The following is a 16,140-nucleotide window of genomic DNA, read 5'->3' on the forward strand; positions in this document are numbered from 1 at the left end:
TCTTATTTTATTATTCACTCAACAAACACAGAAATGCCTTTCTCTGAGCCAGGAACTGTGCAAGCAGCTGGAGATAGAGATGAAAGAAACATTGTCCTGTGGGTATTTTCACAGTCCAGTCAGGAAGCAGACACGAAACACAATTGCAATATAGCCTCGATAAGTGCAACAATAATGGAATGTACACGTCTGGAGCTGGCACAGAAGAGGGTGACTGGCTGCTCTCCTGTGTTCGGAACACACAGATGCGTGTTGATTCAAGGAAGAGTCGACTTTCTCAGGCAGCTGTGGGAGGGAAGAGCATTTCAAGCCCAGGAAACAGGACGTGGGGAAACATGTCTATTAGGCAGGTGGGGTGGCGCTTGCCTGCAGACCCCGCTGCTCGGGAGGCTGAAGCAGGAGGATTGTGGGTTTGAGACCAGCCTGGGCAACTACGTAAGACCCTCACTGAAAGCAAGAAAGCCTGTGCCTGTGAGGAAAGTGGGAAGAAGCTCGGTGTGGCCAGAGCCTGGGTTGGTGCAGGAAAGGAGCCCAGGGGGCACGTTCAGGCTTTGAAGGGACTCTCCTACCAAGACTAGACCGTTATCTGGTGAAGTCCAATGAGAAGCCGGCTGTGAAGAGTTTTTAGCAGGGTTGTGACTTGGTGGGACCACTGTGGCCGTGTGGAGGGTGTGAACTGCAGGGTGAAAAGACTGGTTGAAGGGGAATCATCTCAGAGGCTCATTAATGTTCCCAGGAGAAGAGCAGATAAAGAGCTGGCCTGGGGGCTGTGCCAGGGCTGCAGGGTTTCAGGAGGTGGAACCCCCAAGTCCTGATGGTCCGTCTGCAGAAAGAGCAGGGCTGTTTCCTGGGTGCCTCGGGGGATCAGGGCATGGAGGCAGGAGGAGAGGGGAGGGTTCCGAGGTCTGTGAGACACTCAGGGAGCCGCCCGAAGGCAGATGGGTACGAGGGCTGAGAGCACCGAAGAAAGGCTTGACCCAGAGCCTCCTCAGGTCTGAGTGTGTGTCGATCGCTGCGGGCGGGCGGGCGTTGGTAAGATGTGTCTGCTCCCTGTGCTGAGAGAGCGCGGTGGGGACAGGAAGGGGGACCAACCAGGAAAAAGCTGTTGCAGACAACCAGCCATGAGGGGCAGCTGTCCCCGGGACTGCCGTGGAGAGCTCCGCTGGGTGGCCTCCTCTTTTGTAGAGAGGAGACGATGAGCCGCAAGCTCATCAGGAGTGTGGTGAGGCTGTTATGGAAAGTCCCACGTGAGGGTCGTGAGGGTCGGCCGGTGGGCGCCTGGCTCGCGGTTACCTGATCTCTCTGAAGCCTGGCCGCGTGAGGAGTTCAAGGAGAGTTGGCTGGAGGCAGGACAAAACACGGCCCGGATGCTTGGTTTGGGGCTGGGGTCAGGAGCAGGGCCTCGGTGGTAGAGTTTAGAGGCCACAGAGCTGTGGAGGCAACAGGTGGGGATGTGGGACAGTCACTCAGAAAGGATTGGGGCTGCAGACGCCCCTTGGGAGTCCCTCAGCCACCAAAATGAGCTGTCCCCAAGGAGAGCGGGAAGAAGCACGAGAATGAGGACAGGGGACAGAGCCTGGCACAGCGAGCCAGGAGAGAAGGTCTCTCAGTGCTGACCGCGGGGTCCAGGAGAAACCCAGCTGTCTGGTTTCAGCTTCCCGAGCGTGGCACGTCACGTTTCTGGCAGGTGGAAATACCTTTTGAAAGATCTGCCGCGGTGGGTCATCTAGAGACCTGCCCGCCTCCTGGTTTGCCCAGGTGCTGGTGAGCTGGTTGTGCTGACTGGACGGGGCCGTAGCAGCTGAGAGCGGAGAAGCCCTATGCAGCAGTCCTCAAGGGGCCCCGGGGTTTCCTGAGGGTCCCCTTCACCAGCCAGCTCTCCCCATAAATGTGATGTGGCTGTTTATTTAAGAAAATCATTATATACAGAGCATCCGAGGATGTACGTGTCAGGCAAAGAAGCTCTTTGTCATATAGAAATGTGTTTGTGGCACGCGGAGGCTTGTGTGTGTCCATGTGTGAAATGGGTGAGAGACAGGGAGAGACACTGGGATAGAAAGGGAGTGGCGTTCATCCCAGGGTGTGTGTCGCAGTCAACTGGAGGGAGTGTGGAGTGGCGGTGGCTGGATGCAGCCCTGTTATGTATTAGATTGCTGTGCAGGTATTGATATTTGCATTCAGCTTCGTGTGTGTGTGTGTGTGTGTGTGTGTGTGTGTGTTGTGGGCGTGGTATCAGAAGGATAAACAACACTGTTTGTTTTTGTGATACAGCTGCCCCCCTCAGAGGGCATGAGCAAATAGCACAAAATGGGTTTGGAGGTGGGAGGAGATTGTGTGTGCGTGCGCGTGCCTGCATGGGTGTGCACGTGTATGTGCACCTACACTGTGTGTCTCCGTGACTGCCCTGGGGCCTTCGTGCGTGTGCATCTTTCCCCGTGGGTTGTGTTTGCAGGTTCTGCTGTTTCTCTCCTCTGCCTTTTGCTCTCTCTGGGGGCTCCCAGGAGGTGGGCAGGTAGCAGTGTCAGGAGTCGGGGTGCCTGGGTCCCCTTCCGAAGCAGGCTGGGCGTGGTCTGCTTGAGGAGCTGCTTCCATCCTCCCTCCCACCTTCTCTTTACCCATCTGATGCACCTCAAACCAGGCCAGGTCGGTGGGGGGGGGCAGTGTGGCCCACTTGACCTCCGACCCCTGAGGTGGCCATGCCGCCTGGGTCTGCCTCCTGCTGTTGGGAAGGCATTTGTGCTAACAGTGGAGCCAGAGCCAGAGCCAGAGCCAGAGGGGTCTCGGAAACTGCAGCCCTGCCTCTCGGCCTCTGCAAGAGGGAGGAGGGGCCTGGAGAGGCTGAGTGACAGGATGGAGGTCACATGGCACTTTGGGGCAGAGCTGGTTCCTGACCATGGACTGTCGCCTTTTTTCCCCTGGGCTCTGGGGGGCTGTGGGGTGGTTGGATTCTTGTGTGAAAAGCCTTCAGGTGTGAGTAGTGTGAGAGCTGAATGTGTCACTGGATTGCTAAGTGCTTATGTGTGTCAGTGTGTCACCGAGCGTGAGTGTGTCTCGGGCAAACCCAGCGAGACGGTTACTGGTGTGAGCGTGTCCCCATCTGTCTCTGAGAAGCAGTGGAGGGTGGGGAGGAGCCTGCCTTCGGGAAGAAGCCCGCTGCTGCTCCTGCCCAGCCTCCCACCCTCCATGTGACCTTGAGTGGCCACTGCCCTGGCCTGGGCCTCGGTTTCCTGAAGTGCAGCACCAGGGTTGGGTGTGAGGCACGTGGGGGGTCCCTACCCTTCTGGACTGGCTGACTCTGTGTGTGATGGGCTCGGAGGGCAGCTCTGCCCTGCCCCATCCCCAGACCTTCTGGGTTGGGTGGCCTGTGTCGGGACCTGGGTGGGCTTCGGGACCTGGGCCCCTGGCTGCCCTGGGAGCTGCTGTTGGTGGTGTGGCCTGCGTGCTAACAGCACTCCTTTTTCTTCTCTCTCTGCCTCCCGCTTCTCTGAACCTGGCTGGCTGTAGAGGAGCACCCTATGGAAGGTGAGTGAAGCCTCTCGGTCACTGGGGTAGCACCTCTGTCACCATGGGGGTCCCAGGTGAAGGGGTGTCGTCGGTCACTCAAGGGCCCCCTCCCCTGCCTGTGCTTGGGCCCCTTGGAGGAAGGCTGTCTGGGTCCTCCCTTCTGCCTGGGCTCCAATTCTGCTGGTGGGGGGCTGCCAGGTAGCCTCAGGTCCTTCCCTGGCCTGTGTCACTTCATTCTGACCACTGGCCTTTCTTCTTCCTGGCAGGAAAGGGAAAGGGATCTTTGGGAAGAGCTGGACATGGGGGTGGAGGGCTGTGGGTCAGAAGTGTGCGGGCGGGTATCCTGCTCGCCCTGCCCTGCTCAGGAAGCACAGAAAGGCCTTGCCACCGGGGATGGGGGACGGAGCCGCCTCTGCCCCGGAAGCCCTGGCGTGGGAGAATCCGCCCCTCTGCTGCACAGCTCAGGAGGCCAGAGTGTGGTCGGTTGAGACTGCAGGCTGGGTGGGGGCCTGCCACTGGTCAGGGCATGTGGGTAGGGGCAGCTCCTCTGCTCCCATCAACCCCGATCGCCACTGGGAGGTGAGGACCGGGGCCCCCTCACCCTACCAGTCCCAGGGCGAGGGTGGCGCAGGTTCCTCCCTGGGTCTGTGTCCATTCTTTCCCTGCCTTCTTCTATTTGACCATCTTTCTCTCTGCTTTTTCGTCTTTATCTCTTTCTCCAGGACCCGTCCCTGGACTTCTCTCTGTGTCTGTCCTTCCCACAGCTCTTTCCAGGTTTCTATCTTTCTCTCAACCTTTCCTTCTAGCTTTGGTTTCTCTCTGTTTCTTTTCCTCTTTGGGGTGGACTCAGATCAGGGAGTGGGAAGGCAGTGTTGAGTGGTCTGGGCCTGAGGGCTGGGCTGCAGGGGAGTCATGTGGACCACTGGGGAGGGCAGCAGGGGGGTGCAAGGTGAGGCCACCTCCCAGTCCCACCCTGCTCCACACTCTCCTGTCCTGGGAAAGCAGGAGTGGGGGGATGTGCCAAAATCGCTGGACCCGGACCCTGTGGGAGGAGCAGGGCAACTGCCAGGATGCGAGTTCCTGGGAAGGAAGGTGGTCAGGCCCTTGGCCTGGGTGTGAGTGGCATCCATTTGTCCTCATGCTGCCTACAGTTTGGCTTGTCTCTCCTGGTGTCTCTTCTTCTCGGGGCTCCTTAGGTTGTCTGGTCGCAGCAGCAGGCACCTGTGTGTGCACATTCATACAACTCTGCTGGTCAATGTGCCCCTGGGTGTCTCTGCACGTCTGTGAACATGTGCCCGTGTGCATGTGGCACAGTTGTGCCCTTGTGTGAGCATGCTGCACACCCACAAGTTGCATCTTTGTGCTGTGGCCCGCATCTCTCTGTGCCTGTTGGAGCATCCATGGCTCTGTGGTCCCCATCCGTGTCCGCATCTGTGTGTCAGTGTTTACTCTGTGTGCTCTGTGTGTGTGTGTGTGTGTGAGTCCGCGTGTCTGGGTGGACGCAGCCTTCTGAGGGCTGGAGATAAGATTTAGTGCTGATGTGACTTTTACTTGCTCTTGATGTCATGTCTGCTCCGGAACAAAGGGAGAGATGGAGGGAGGAAGAGAGAAGAAAGCGGGGAGGAAGGTCGGAGCCAAGAGCCAGGGAGAGCGGGCGGCTAAGTGAGGAGGTGGGATGAGGGCTTGTGGAGGGAGAGGCAGAGGAGAGGGACCTGGATGGAGTGGCGGGCTGCTCAGAAGTGGCCCGGAGATGGGGGCAGAGGAAAGGGAATATTTAGGTAGGGGCCAGAAGGAAGCTGGGCTTGTGGACAGCGGGAGTAAGACCTGTGGTGACACCTAGACATTTCCTTGGGGTGCCTGGCAGTCTGCTGGTTTAGGTGTGGTACTGTTGGGGCCGCGTGCCAGGGCCGTGCAGGTGTGTATGGGAGGCTGCGGTGTGTGAGGGTTTGCGCATGCGCACACGGGAGTGTGGCCTCTGTGTTCTCTGCTACGTTTGTGCCTGCTCGTGTGTCCTGATCTTGCCCTGTGGCCATCTTTCTCTTGATGGCCATCCACTCAGGGGTGTGTTGGGGGAATCAGGGTGAGATTGAAAGTAGGGAGGGGGTTGGGCAGGTTGGTGGTAGTTCCCAGGGGCAAGCTGGGGACCTCCTCTGCGACACTGCACTGTGGACCCTGCAGCCCCCCTTTGTGGCTCTCAGGGGTCCTCTGTGCCCCTGCCTCTTCTCCATCCCTCCATGCTGCGACACTGTGCCTGGAGGCCTAGCTTCCTTCAGGAGCCAGGTGTCCTGCTCCGCAGCCCCCACCAGCCTCCTCTCTCCTCCTAGCCTCTTGCAGCAGGGAGAAGAGACCCAGAAGCAGCCAGATAGTGCCCTAGGAAGAGACCTAGGGCAATGCCATCCATCACTGCTGGCCTCTTCTCCAGCAGTGGAGGAGGAGCTGATGCTACAGGTGGACATGGGCAGGAGAATACCCTGGTGGAGCCCCGGGGCCAGCAGGAGGGAGCAGATGCAGATGGGGTGGGGGAGGAGACAGACTTTAGGGAGGGAACCCTCGGGCCAGCTGGGGCTGAGCCAGGGGTAGACGGGAAGGGAACCAGGGAACCGGCCTCCCCTCACCAAGATGGCTGGCTCTGTCACGCCTGAGGGAGCCGAGCAGCTGGTTGCCGTGGTGACAGAGGGAGAGTGCCGAATGCTAATGAGGCTGGCGAGGAGCTGGGCAGCGGAAGGGTCTTGGAGGGGAGAGACCCCGCTCCCCCCAGCAGTAGTCAGGCCTGCAGGGGGCAGAGGGTAGGTTTCCAGGGCCCCTGGCCCCTGGATGGGGTTGGGCAGAAGCCTGGAGTTCCAAGAGCGGGACCAGGGGTGAGGCTGCTGTTGACGGAGAGGGAGAAGGGTTCAGGGCCTGGGACCTGGATTTAGGGGGTTTGGAAGAAGGTGCTGGTACTTCTTGGGGACAGAGTCAGTGGCAGGGTAGGGGGTCTTCAGAGCAAGGAATAAGACAGTCCAAATCCTGGGGTCCCCACCTGTGCTATGGATGTAACCTGTGTCCCCCCTGCCAAGAGCTGTGTTGTCCTCAGGCCACCCCCAGCAGCTGTGGCCTCCTCCCCCAGCTGGCTTCACACCACAGGGAATAAATGAGTACCACCCCAGAGAGGTGGGGAAGAGGCAGCCCAAACCATGCAGGGTTGGCCAAGTCTTTGGTCCTGCTGCGCCCCTCCTGGCCTCCTGGACCCCAGGGTACTGGTCCTCAGCTCTGCCCCAGAGACACCCGTAGCCCTGTGGCCTAGATGTGTCCATCCTGGCCCGTGTTGTAAGGTGCACATCTCATGGCCATAGCAGCTGGGGTGGCTTCTTGGGGTGACAGGGGAGCTGCAGGCTGTTCCCTCCCCCACTCTCTTGACCAGACCCCACTGCTGGGAGGCAGGGTTGGGAAGGAGCTGAGGTTTGGTGGGCCGGCTGGTCATCTCAGGAATCCATGGGGCTGGTTCTGACAGCCTGTCCAGGGCCTGGGGTCCTGGTCCAGCGGGTTGGGTTCTCGACACCCTGCCTGAGGAGGGTGCCTGGGGTGGGGCTGGTAGAGCTCTTCCCAGGAGCCACGGTCATCCTGGTGGGAACCCTAGTTATCTTGCTCAGTCCATTTTCAAAATTCAGCTTTTGGATTATCTCAGAGAGGCCCTGGCCAGAGACGGGGATCCGTGGAGTAATTTAGGAAAGAGGTGCTTTGACCTCTCAGAGGGCTGGGCCTCCTGCCCAGGGGCTTGGTGTCCTCTTGGGACCTTGCTGCCTGTCTCCCAGGCCTTCCTGTGGAAGAATCCATACCTCCCCTCTTTGCTCCAGGGTTTTCCCAGACTCAACCTCTTTCTGCTCTAACCTCGTCCTCTGAGCTCTAGTTTCCTCTTAGAACCCAGGTGTGGGGGTCCCTGTTCCCCATGGATGGGAGGGAGGGAGGGTGAGGCCTGGTGACAAGTCTCTGCAAACCCCACTTGGGTGGGAGATTCCTTTAGGCCAAGCTTCCTCCTACCCACCGCCTTTCCCCCTTCTCTGCCAAGGTCACAGGGGTCGTGGGGATGGGTCCATGTGTGAGGGGGGTGGAGGCCCCCTGGCCCGCTCAATCCCATGCTAACAGGACACTCTCTCTCTCTCCAGGTGGCTTTGATTTTTGTGTCGTGTTTTATTTTCTCTTCCATCTGAATCGTTTTTCTCGTTGACCGTTTTTTTTTCTCTCCGCCTCCCGGAAGAAAAAAAAAAAGAAAAAAAGAAAAAGGAAAAAGCAGTCCTCCCAGCCTCATGCTTCTCCTCCTTTTCCTTTTTTTTTTCCGGCAAGAAGAAAAAAAAAGAAACCAAAATCCCCCCCCCGCCCCCCCGCAGCGCCCCTGCCCCCCCCTGGCTCACCGCTCACCCTCCCTCACGCCCCTCTCTCTCTTTCTCTCTCCCCCTCCTGCCCTCCCCCTCTGTCTCCGCATCGGGCCCCTTCCCTCAGCTTCTGGGCTGGGGGCTCTGTCCCGATGTCTGTCACAAGTTAAAAAGGGGTTTTTAAATTGTGGCAGCAAAAGCTTTTTTCCTCCCTTCTCTCTGGCTGATTTTGATGACTCGTGTTTTCTTTGTTTCTTTCCCCTTCCCTTTCTTTTTTTCTTCTTTTTTTTTTCTTTCTTTCTTTCTCTCCTTCCCCTTTCCAAGGTCCGGCTCACCTGACGTTAAACAGCGAAGGTATGGTCTGAAGTTTTGGTTTGGTTTGGATTGGATTGGATGGCCCCCAACCTGCGCCTGGATTTTTCTGTTCTTCTTCCTTCCCCTCCCTCCTCCACCTGTCCTGCCTCCTTCCTTCCTTTCCTACCCGCTCCTCTGCCATTTCTCTGTGTTATTGGGGGGTGCGGGTGGGGGCGGGGCGATCCCCGTCTGTGCGCTCCCCTCTCCGCCTGCCCTGCCCGACTCCTCCATGCGCCCTCATCCCACCTTGGTTTCTGACATCAAGAGATGTTTGAACTCCTGCCGTTGTCTCCAGTCCCTCTTTGCGTTTTCCTGGTAGTGTATCTCGCTTGTTTCCTTTCTCATGGTGCTGTTTTATTTCCTTCCACTCATTCTGATCATCCTTTCTTTTCTATGAACCCAAGTAAACAGAGAAGGGCCTGGGCTGCGGACAGAGGTGTGCAGCCATGTCCCAGGTTCCTCTTCCCCTGCTGCTGCTGTGGGAGGCCCCTGTCTCCAGAATGGGGAGGAAGGGAGGGGGCTGGAGGTGTAGGACCCCTGTCTTCCACAGTGTCCCATGTCCACCTTCCCCTCCTGCCTTTTGAGTGGCTCGTGACCCTATTGGACGCATGAGAACCTTGAGGACCAGAGATAAATTTGACTTGCTAGTGATTGCACAGCCCCAGTTGGTAGGACGCTGGGACTCGTCATTTAATTTGGGCCTCCCTTCAGCCAAGTCCCTGCCCCCTTTCAAAGCCCTGCTGTCAAGAAAACCTGGGGACAGGAGTCCTGACTGGTGCCTTCCATCTCTGGCCTCCTCCGTCCTCCCTGTCATTGATTCTTTAAGAGCACAGGAATTTGACCTTCCAGGTGCTTGGCATTGCCGTGCGCACCCAATGTAGCTCTCTTTTGAGGGTCATCCTGCACAGGGACAGGGCGAAGTCCTTAACTGTGGGCAGGGGGACCCACAGAACCACACCTGGACTGCAGGGAGAGACTTCTGTAGATCTGAGATTGGGGATGGGTTTAGGTCTGGGTAGGTGGGGGCCTAGGCTCCTTGCAGGGATGGGGAACTATGGCAAGAAGTGTGGGGAGGCAGGAGGAGGTGCCCTGGCTGGCCCATGCACATTCTTCTTGCCTCTCAGTGCTTGTTTTTGGGGTGCTGGCTGTGGCTTACCTAGTTATCAGTGATCCCAGAAGGCCCTCCCCACCTCCACAAAGTTCCATAGCACAGATGCTAATACAGTTTGAGTTTGGGGGATTTGGGATTGGAGTCAGTTAGAGCCCAGATAGGAGTTGTTCTCCTTCATCCCTGGGACCGCCTTATCCTGAAGCCATCCTGTAGATCTGGCAATAGGGTGGGTGCCAGGGAGCTGGGCACTGGGGGCACGTTCTCTGACAGAGCTGGGTGAGAGCTTCAGGGGGTCTGGAGCCCAGACATGGCAACTGTGCCTTCAGTGGTGGTGAATAGGGTGGTGGGGAGTGAGAACTGGCCCCCGAGGGAGGCTGCCCACAGCTGTGGTGAGCTCTGCCCAGCCAGGCCCTGCCTTGGTGGGCACAGCCCTTCCATGGGCACAGTGCAGGGAGGATGAGTCAACAGGAACTATGGGAAGCCCCGCCCCCAGGAAATCCTTGGGGAGCCCCAGGGTTTAACTCTTGTCACTGCGGGGACTCAGGTCAATGTAGGTGGCCAGTGAGAGGGTAGGTACAGCAGTGTGAACTGGGGAGGCTTTTGGAGCAGGGCTGCCTGTGTCTGGAGATGACGACTGTGAACTCTGAGCCAGCAAAAGGGACGTGAGCAGAGATGCCTTGTGGGGAGGAGCGTGAGCCTAGGGGAGGCGCAGTGGCCAGGGACCAGCCAGAGGTGGGAAACCAGAGCTCAGGGCCTCTGGGGGTGGGCTGGTCTGTTTGCTCTTTCCTCTGCTCCTCTGCCCAGACTCCTTACCCCTGGGCGAAGACTAGAAACCGGTGGTCATGAGTCTAATGGGGTCTATGGAGAGACTGGTTCTTGGTTTGTCAACCGGCTCCTTCCCGAGAGGTCCTGGAGACAAGCTAGTCCCCAGAGAAGCCCCCTGGTGCATGCAAAGTAGCACCTTTGCCCTGAACAGGGCCCTGTGTGACTCAGGGTTGGGGTGGGCCTGGCTGGGATGCCCCCTGTGCCTGACCCCCCAATTCTGCTTCTCCAGTAGGGTCCTTACTGTTCTCCGAGGGGGGGGCCGGGAGAGGAGGAGCCGGAGATGTGCACCAGCCTACCAAAGGTCAGTGACCCCACCGTCTCCAGGGAGCCCAGTCCTCACCCACTGAAGACTAACTATACTTTTAGGAGAGCCGAGTTGGCACAGGTGCCCCGCTGGGTACCCAGGAGGCCTTCCCTGGGCCTGTACTGCAATGCCAGTCCTGAGGCCCCTGTCCTGGGGCAGAGGGCCCAACCTCCATTTCTTTCTCACAGCCTGTTGTCCTGATGGGCTTTCTAGAACACAAATGTCCTTTTCTATGGCAGTTGTCAGGCCTGTCAACTGTCAAACAGAAAATCTCTGTTTCTCTGGGAGCAGGGCAACCCCCCCATTTAACCATCAAATTCTGAAAACCTGCCCAGGGGGCTTCTGGGTGGGAGATGTGGCTGCTGTGATCTGTGTGTATCATGCACATGGCCTCAGAGGTCCCTCGTGACTCTTGGTGGCAGGGATCGTTGCTTTCATTTTTTACAAATAGGGAAACTGACACTGGCCAAAGCCCCCAAGGCCAGCACGGGGCCCTTCTGCATCTTGGGGCTCTAAGATCTCAGCTCCTTTTTTTCCACGCTGTGGCTGCCTCTCTTAGGAGAATCTCTTTCCCAAGAAATTTACAGGCCAGTTTGACAGCCCTCAAGGAACTGTGGTGGGTCCAAAGCCTGGTGCTGTCACATCCCATCTGCATCCTTCAGTGTTCTTCTGTCTGCCTGGGTTCCCGCAGTCCCTGCCTGCCTCCAGCCACTTGCCGTCTCTTTCAGCCACTCACACCGAGTCTTCCTCAGCTCCCAGGCCAACCTGGACATCTCCCCGAGTACCCTTCATCTTCACCTCCGTTAGAGTCGGCCACACTGTCAACTGTCACCCCCACTGCACTGAGCTCGCAGAGGATTGGGGATTTTCATTTGTATCCCCTGCCCCCAGCCCCCCAGGCTCTGCACAGTTCCCGCACATGCGTAGGCTGGAGCCCAGCGCACTGTTCTAAATGAGCGAACGGTCTCTGGCCCCAGGAGTCTCATTGACGTTCTAACAAGTAACTACAATACAGCGTGGTCCACGCAAAGAATAGAAAAGTGCAGACTTTGTTCAGAGGAATTAATTTATTCAGAGAGAAAGAGGGAGGGAGGGAGAGTGCGCACCTGCGCCTGCGCACATCCACAGAAGTTAGATCCCAGCACAAGAGTTGATCTGTTTGGCTTACGTTTAGGAAGCGGCCCCTGTCTGTTCTTTCTAGATGCCCGCAGCAGCCTGTGCGGTGGGCTGATGATTAGCTCTCTTCCAGAGGAGAAAAGCTGGGCTTAGAGCTCTTGTATCTTGGCCAAGGTCACAAAGCTGGTGGCGGAGCCAGCACTAGCGCCCAGGTCTTCTTTCTCACATCACACTTCCTCCCCAGGGAGCCGTACAAGATGTTACTAGGCAGTAAGTGCCAAACGCGCAGAACAGACAGCTGTAGTGCTCGGGCGCAGGGAGGGGCGAGGGGCGCTGGAGACCTTCCCAGCGGAGGCCCTTGAGCTGGGCCCGGAAAAGAGGCGGCTGCTGCGTCCCCCATTTTCATGGCTCTTGGAAACCCAGGATCACAATAGCTAGTCTCTGGCCTCACTCAGATCCACTGGGGACACTTGTGGGACCACAGACTCCTCGGTGGAGAGAGGTTAACAAGTATCAGCTCTTACTGGCTCCCTGCACCCGGAACTTGGGAGCTTTAATTGTCAGGTGCTGCTGGGAGTTGTAGTCCCGGCCGCGGTGCAGGAGATGGGGTGGAGCGCCCCCTGGCGCTTCAAGGGCTCAGATCCGGTTTGTGCTCTGCAGCGCACCCTCTGCTACCCTGCATCCTGACCTCAGGAGCATCACCCCACCATCCCTTGAGGTCCTGCCCCTCGGGCTCCCCAAGGTTCTCTCCCCTCTTAGTCCTCTGGTTTTCTCTACTGCATTTTCTTACCTCTCTCTGTCCCTCCGCTCTCCATGCTCCCCTTGGCCGCTCCGGGTCTCTTCCCATCTCTGGGCCTGCCTGACAGTCCTCTGGTGTCTCCAGGGACTAGAGCCTATAGTAGGCAGAAGCTGCAGCGGAGTCAGTTTTGCCTTCTCTCCCGGGAGGCCTGGGGCCGAGCTGAAGAGTCGAGGAATGGCCTATTTCTCTGCTCTGTCTTGGCAGCCTGGTCCATCCAGCCCAGTCCTGCCTCTCTCCTTTTTTCTGGCTTCTTTTGTTCTGTCCCAATCACTTTGTCCTGTGACCGCCTTGTTCTTTCTTTTCCTTTGGTCTGACTGGCTCTGTAATGGTATTTTCTTTGATTGTGGTGAAGGTGAGGGAGTGTGGGAGGGGAGGCCAGGCCTCTGGGCTGGCCTGACCAGTACTTGTGGCAAACCCAAGGTCAAACACATTCCCTTTTCTGGTCCTTGAGCCCCTGGCTCTGCCACTATCTGAGCAGCAGGCTTGGTTACTATGGAAACAGTAAGGTCCCAGATAGCCTTGGCTTTCATTCCCTGGAGGTCCCTGTTCCCTTTCCTTGTTGGCCCTCTCCCTGTCTCCCTGCCTGTCCCCCAGGGCCTGTCCTTTTCTTTACCCATGGGGCTTCGCATCACCTCTGATTCCCTTCCAGCCCTGAGCTTGTGTCTCTCCTCTGGTCCTCGATGGCCCATCTTTCTCCTCTCCGCACTGCCGCCCTCTACAGCACCCTCCTGCCCCTTCTTGTCCTACTGGATCCTCACCATTGCCTCTGGTCTCCTAGGCAGACAGAGGGAGGGATTCAGGCTGTCCCAGTGTGTCCCATGCCCCTCCCCCAGCCTTGCTGCCCTGTGGCCTCAGGACACTGGGCCTTGCCAGCTGCAGTGAGGGCTGTGCCAGGCGCTGGGACAGCAGCTGGTGCCTTGGCATCCGGAGACAGTGAGGGCAGAGTCTGTGGGCAGGCTGCCCAGAGAGGGAGGCAGGCTGTGTGAGCAGGGCAGGGGCTCTGCTGGATCTGCACCCAGAGACCCTGTAGCCACACATGGCGCTGCTGCTGAGCCATGGGAGGGCAGCTGCCTCCTGGTGGCCCTGCATACCCCTGGCATGGTGACTGTTCTTTCCTGGGCCTTGGGAATGTCTACTGAGAACCCCTGCACTCCAGTAGCTCAGTCTCTGCATAGACCCTTAGGACACAGCCCTGTTTGCTCCTCCCCCACCTGGGAAGGTGGGACGAAGAAAAGGTGTCACCGTTGATTGGCAAGGGGACATAAGCCACTGCCTGAGTCCAGGGCCTCTGGTCTGGCCTCTACTCAGGTTCTCTTCCCTCTGCTTGTGTTCTAGCTTGACCCCAACTTCCTGGTCCCAGAGTCAGTGACCTCTTGCTTGTCACCTACTTGCAGGGCACTAGCAATCCCTAAGGGCCTCTCAGAAGTTGCTGCTGCTTAAAAAGTGCCTGGGCTGGGTGCTATGTCCACGCACACCTCACGAGCACACAGGTGCACGCACACACCCCACACGTCCCCACGCGTGAAATCCCAGCCAAGCCTTGCAGTCCTGTGTTTGCTGCCTGCCTGGCCCACCCAGCATGTCCAGCCCTATAGGGCCCTTCAGAGGCTGTCCTCAGGTTGGAGTAGGCCTCTAGGGTTGGAGTGAGAGCTGGCATGGTGGCCACCATGAGTGCTCTGCACAGTGCAGCTGCCTGGTGCATACCCCTGTCACCTGCATTGTCTTCCTGTTGTCTTACCCCTGTCCTTTCCCTTCCCACTATTTCCTGTCCTCCTGTCTGCTCAGTGCTGCACAGTAGGCTTACCAGCCCCATCCCAAATGGTAAGGCCTGAAACCATCCCTGGGCACTGAGAATGTCCGTCACCTGGGGAGGCAGGAAGGGGAGGTGGGCTGCATTCGGGCGACCCTTGGTGTCCCAGTCCTAGGGAGGAACCAGATAGAGCTTCCTGTCTCTGTCCGACATCTCTTTGCTAAGGAGGTGGCCGATGGGAGGGTTGATGTGGGGAGATGGCGAGGACTGTCCGCTCTGCCTGGCCCTGTGGCAGCTTAATTGTCAGCTGTCAGTGTAAGAGCCACTTAGCAGCCTCTGGCTTTGGAAATGGACCTGGGGGGGAGTTGGTTTTTGACAGCAAAGATGGCCAGGCCCAGGGAGGAGGGTTGGGAAGCTGAGGAGGGGGAAGGGGCCTAGAGCTCAGAGGTGGGACTACAGGACTCCCGGTGCCCAGGACTGGAGTGTGGGTGGCTGGAGGGGAAGACGGAGCCTCTGGCAGAGCCGGCTTCACTCAGCCTTCTCCCCTTTTCCCAACCACTGCGTCCAGGCAAGGAGGAGTTTGTGGCGACCTTCAAAGGCAATGAGTTCTTCTGCTATGACCTGTCACACAACCCGATCCAGAGCAGCACTGACGAGATCACGCTGGCCTTCCGTACCCTGCAGCGCAACGGGCTGATGCTGCACACGGGCAAGTCGGCCGACTATGTCAACCTGTCCCTCAAGTCCGGGGCTGTCTGGCTGGTCATCAACCTAGGCTCGGGTGCCTTTGAGGCCCTTGTGGAACCCGTCAATGGCAAGTTCAACGACAACGCCTGGCACGACGTCAGGGTCACCCGAAACCTGCGCCAGGTAGGGGGAGCAAGAAGAAGGCCAGGGTCAGCTGCATCTGGGACAGAACACAGGTGGAGAGAAGGCTGCGAGGGTGTGGTGGGAGGGACCAGGACCGGGCAGGAAGGCGTGGCTCTGGAGAAGAGCAGGACTTGGGGCTGTGGGGGCCCAGATTGTGGCCATAGCTATGTGGCAGGCTTCAGAGACTCAGCAGTAGGGAGTCCAGCTGAGGATCCTGGGCAGGGTCCTTAGGCCGGGGCGAGGGCTGGGCTCTGGTTGGTGGGAGCAGCTGGGGTCTCCAGGACTGGGGCTCAGGGGTCAGGTGATGGGCAGGAGGGCATGTCAGGAGAGGAGGTGTGAGCTAGGCCTGACTGAGGGGCAGGGGCTCATGGGGCAGGGAGGGGTCCTCTGGGTGAGCAGGCTCTGACCTGGTGGAGCAAGTGTGTGACCCAGCTGTAGGCTGGGGCCGAGGCTTCCCTAGGGCAGAGCCAGAGCCAGAGCCAGAGGAGAGGGGGATGAGGCAGCCCGTGAGGGATGAGGGAACGGGACCTGCCCTTCCTCTCTTGCAAGGAACCAGGCTCTCCGAGCGGCCGTGCTGGCCTCTGTCTCTGGCTCCTGGTACTCGGAGGAGAGCCTTCCGGGTCAGCCCTGCTTACAGGACAGTGTAGGCAGGTGCCCTCGGCTTCTGTTCCCAGACTCACCCACAGGACAGGTGCTCTCAGGACCTGCCTTTCCATCTCTCACAGGGCCCGTGGTGACCGTTGCAGGTGAGGCCATCTCTCTGGCCAGGCTCTGCTTGACAGGAGCCTCACAGCTAGTTTCCTGCCACAGAAAGTTCCCGCCTCCATTCTGGTTCAGACTGGCTCTTGCTCCTGAGCAGAAGCCCAGGAGCCTCCTGCGGGGCTCTGTCTCCACTCCTGGCTGTCCCCTGCTTACTCACATCCTGGGTCCTGGGTCTTGTGGCCTGCCTGGGTCTCTCAGTCTCACGGCTACAGGCAGCAAAGCTCTTCTAGCCCCCTCCCTTGAGGACCAAGTGCAACGGGATCCGCACCAGTGCCGCCCGCCCAGGCCCCATCCTGCTGCTCTGTGGCCTGTCTCTGGCCCCCATCTTCTTTGGACTTCCTGGTTCTAGTTGGATGGTGGCTCACCTTCCCTCCTGCTCTTCCTTGTCATTACTGT

At 58.5% G+C, this 16,140-nt stretch overlaps 1 protein-coding gene across 8 annotated transcripts in view; it reads left to right on the top strand.

The window, feature by feature from the left end:
• Positions 1-16,140, top strand: part of Nrxn2 (neurexin 2) — a 95,209-nt gene that overhangs the window by 8,888 nt on the left and 70,181 nt on the right. For 6 of the 8 annotated variants that reach the window (XM_026396441.2, XM_077797395.1, XM_026396442.2 and 3 more), the window contains exons 2-5: positions 3,505-3,522; positions 8,178-8,207; positions 10,373-10,444; positions 14,681-14,982. In XM_026396441.2, the coding sequence (XP_026252226.2) occupies positions 3,505-3,522; positions 8,178-8,207; positions 10,373-10,444; positions 14,681-14,982 (422 nt within the window). The remainder of the gene's footprint in view (positions 1-3,504; positions 3,523-8,177; positions 8,208-10,372; positions 10,445-14,680; positions 14,983-16,140) is intronic. The other 2 variants (XM_077797396.1, XM_026396443.2) reach the window with 2 other exon arrangements.

Source organism: Urocitellus parryii, chromosome 4 (genome assembly GCF_045843805.1).
Source record: "Urocitellus parryii isolate mUroPar1 chromosome 4, mUroPar1.hap1, whole genome shotgun sequence".
Classification (NCBI taxonomy): Eukaryota; Metazoa; Chordata; class Mammalia; order Rodentia; family Sciuridae; genus Urocitellus; species Urocitellus parryii.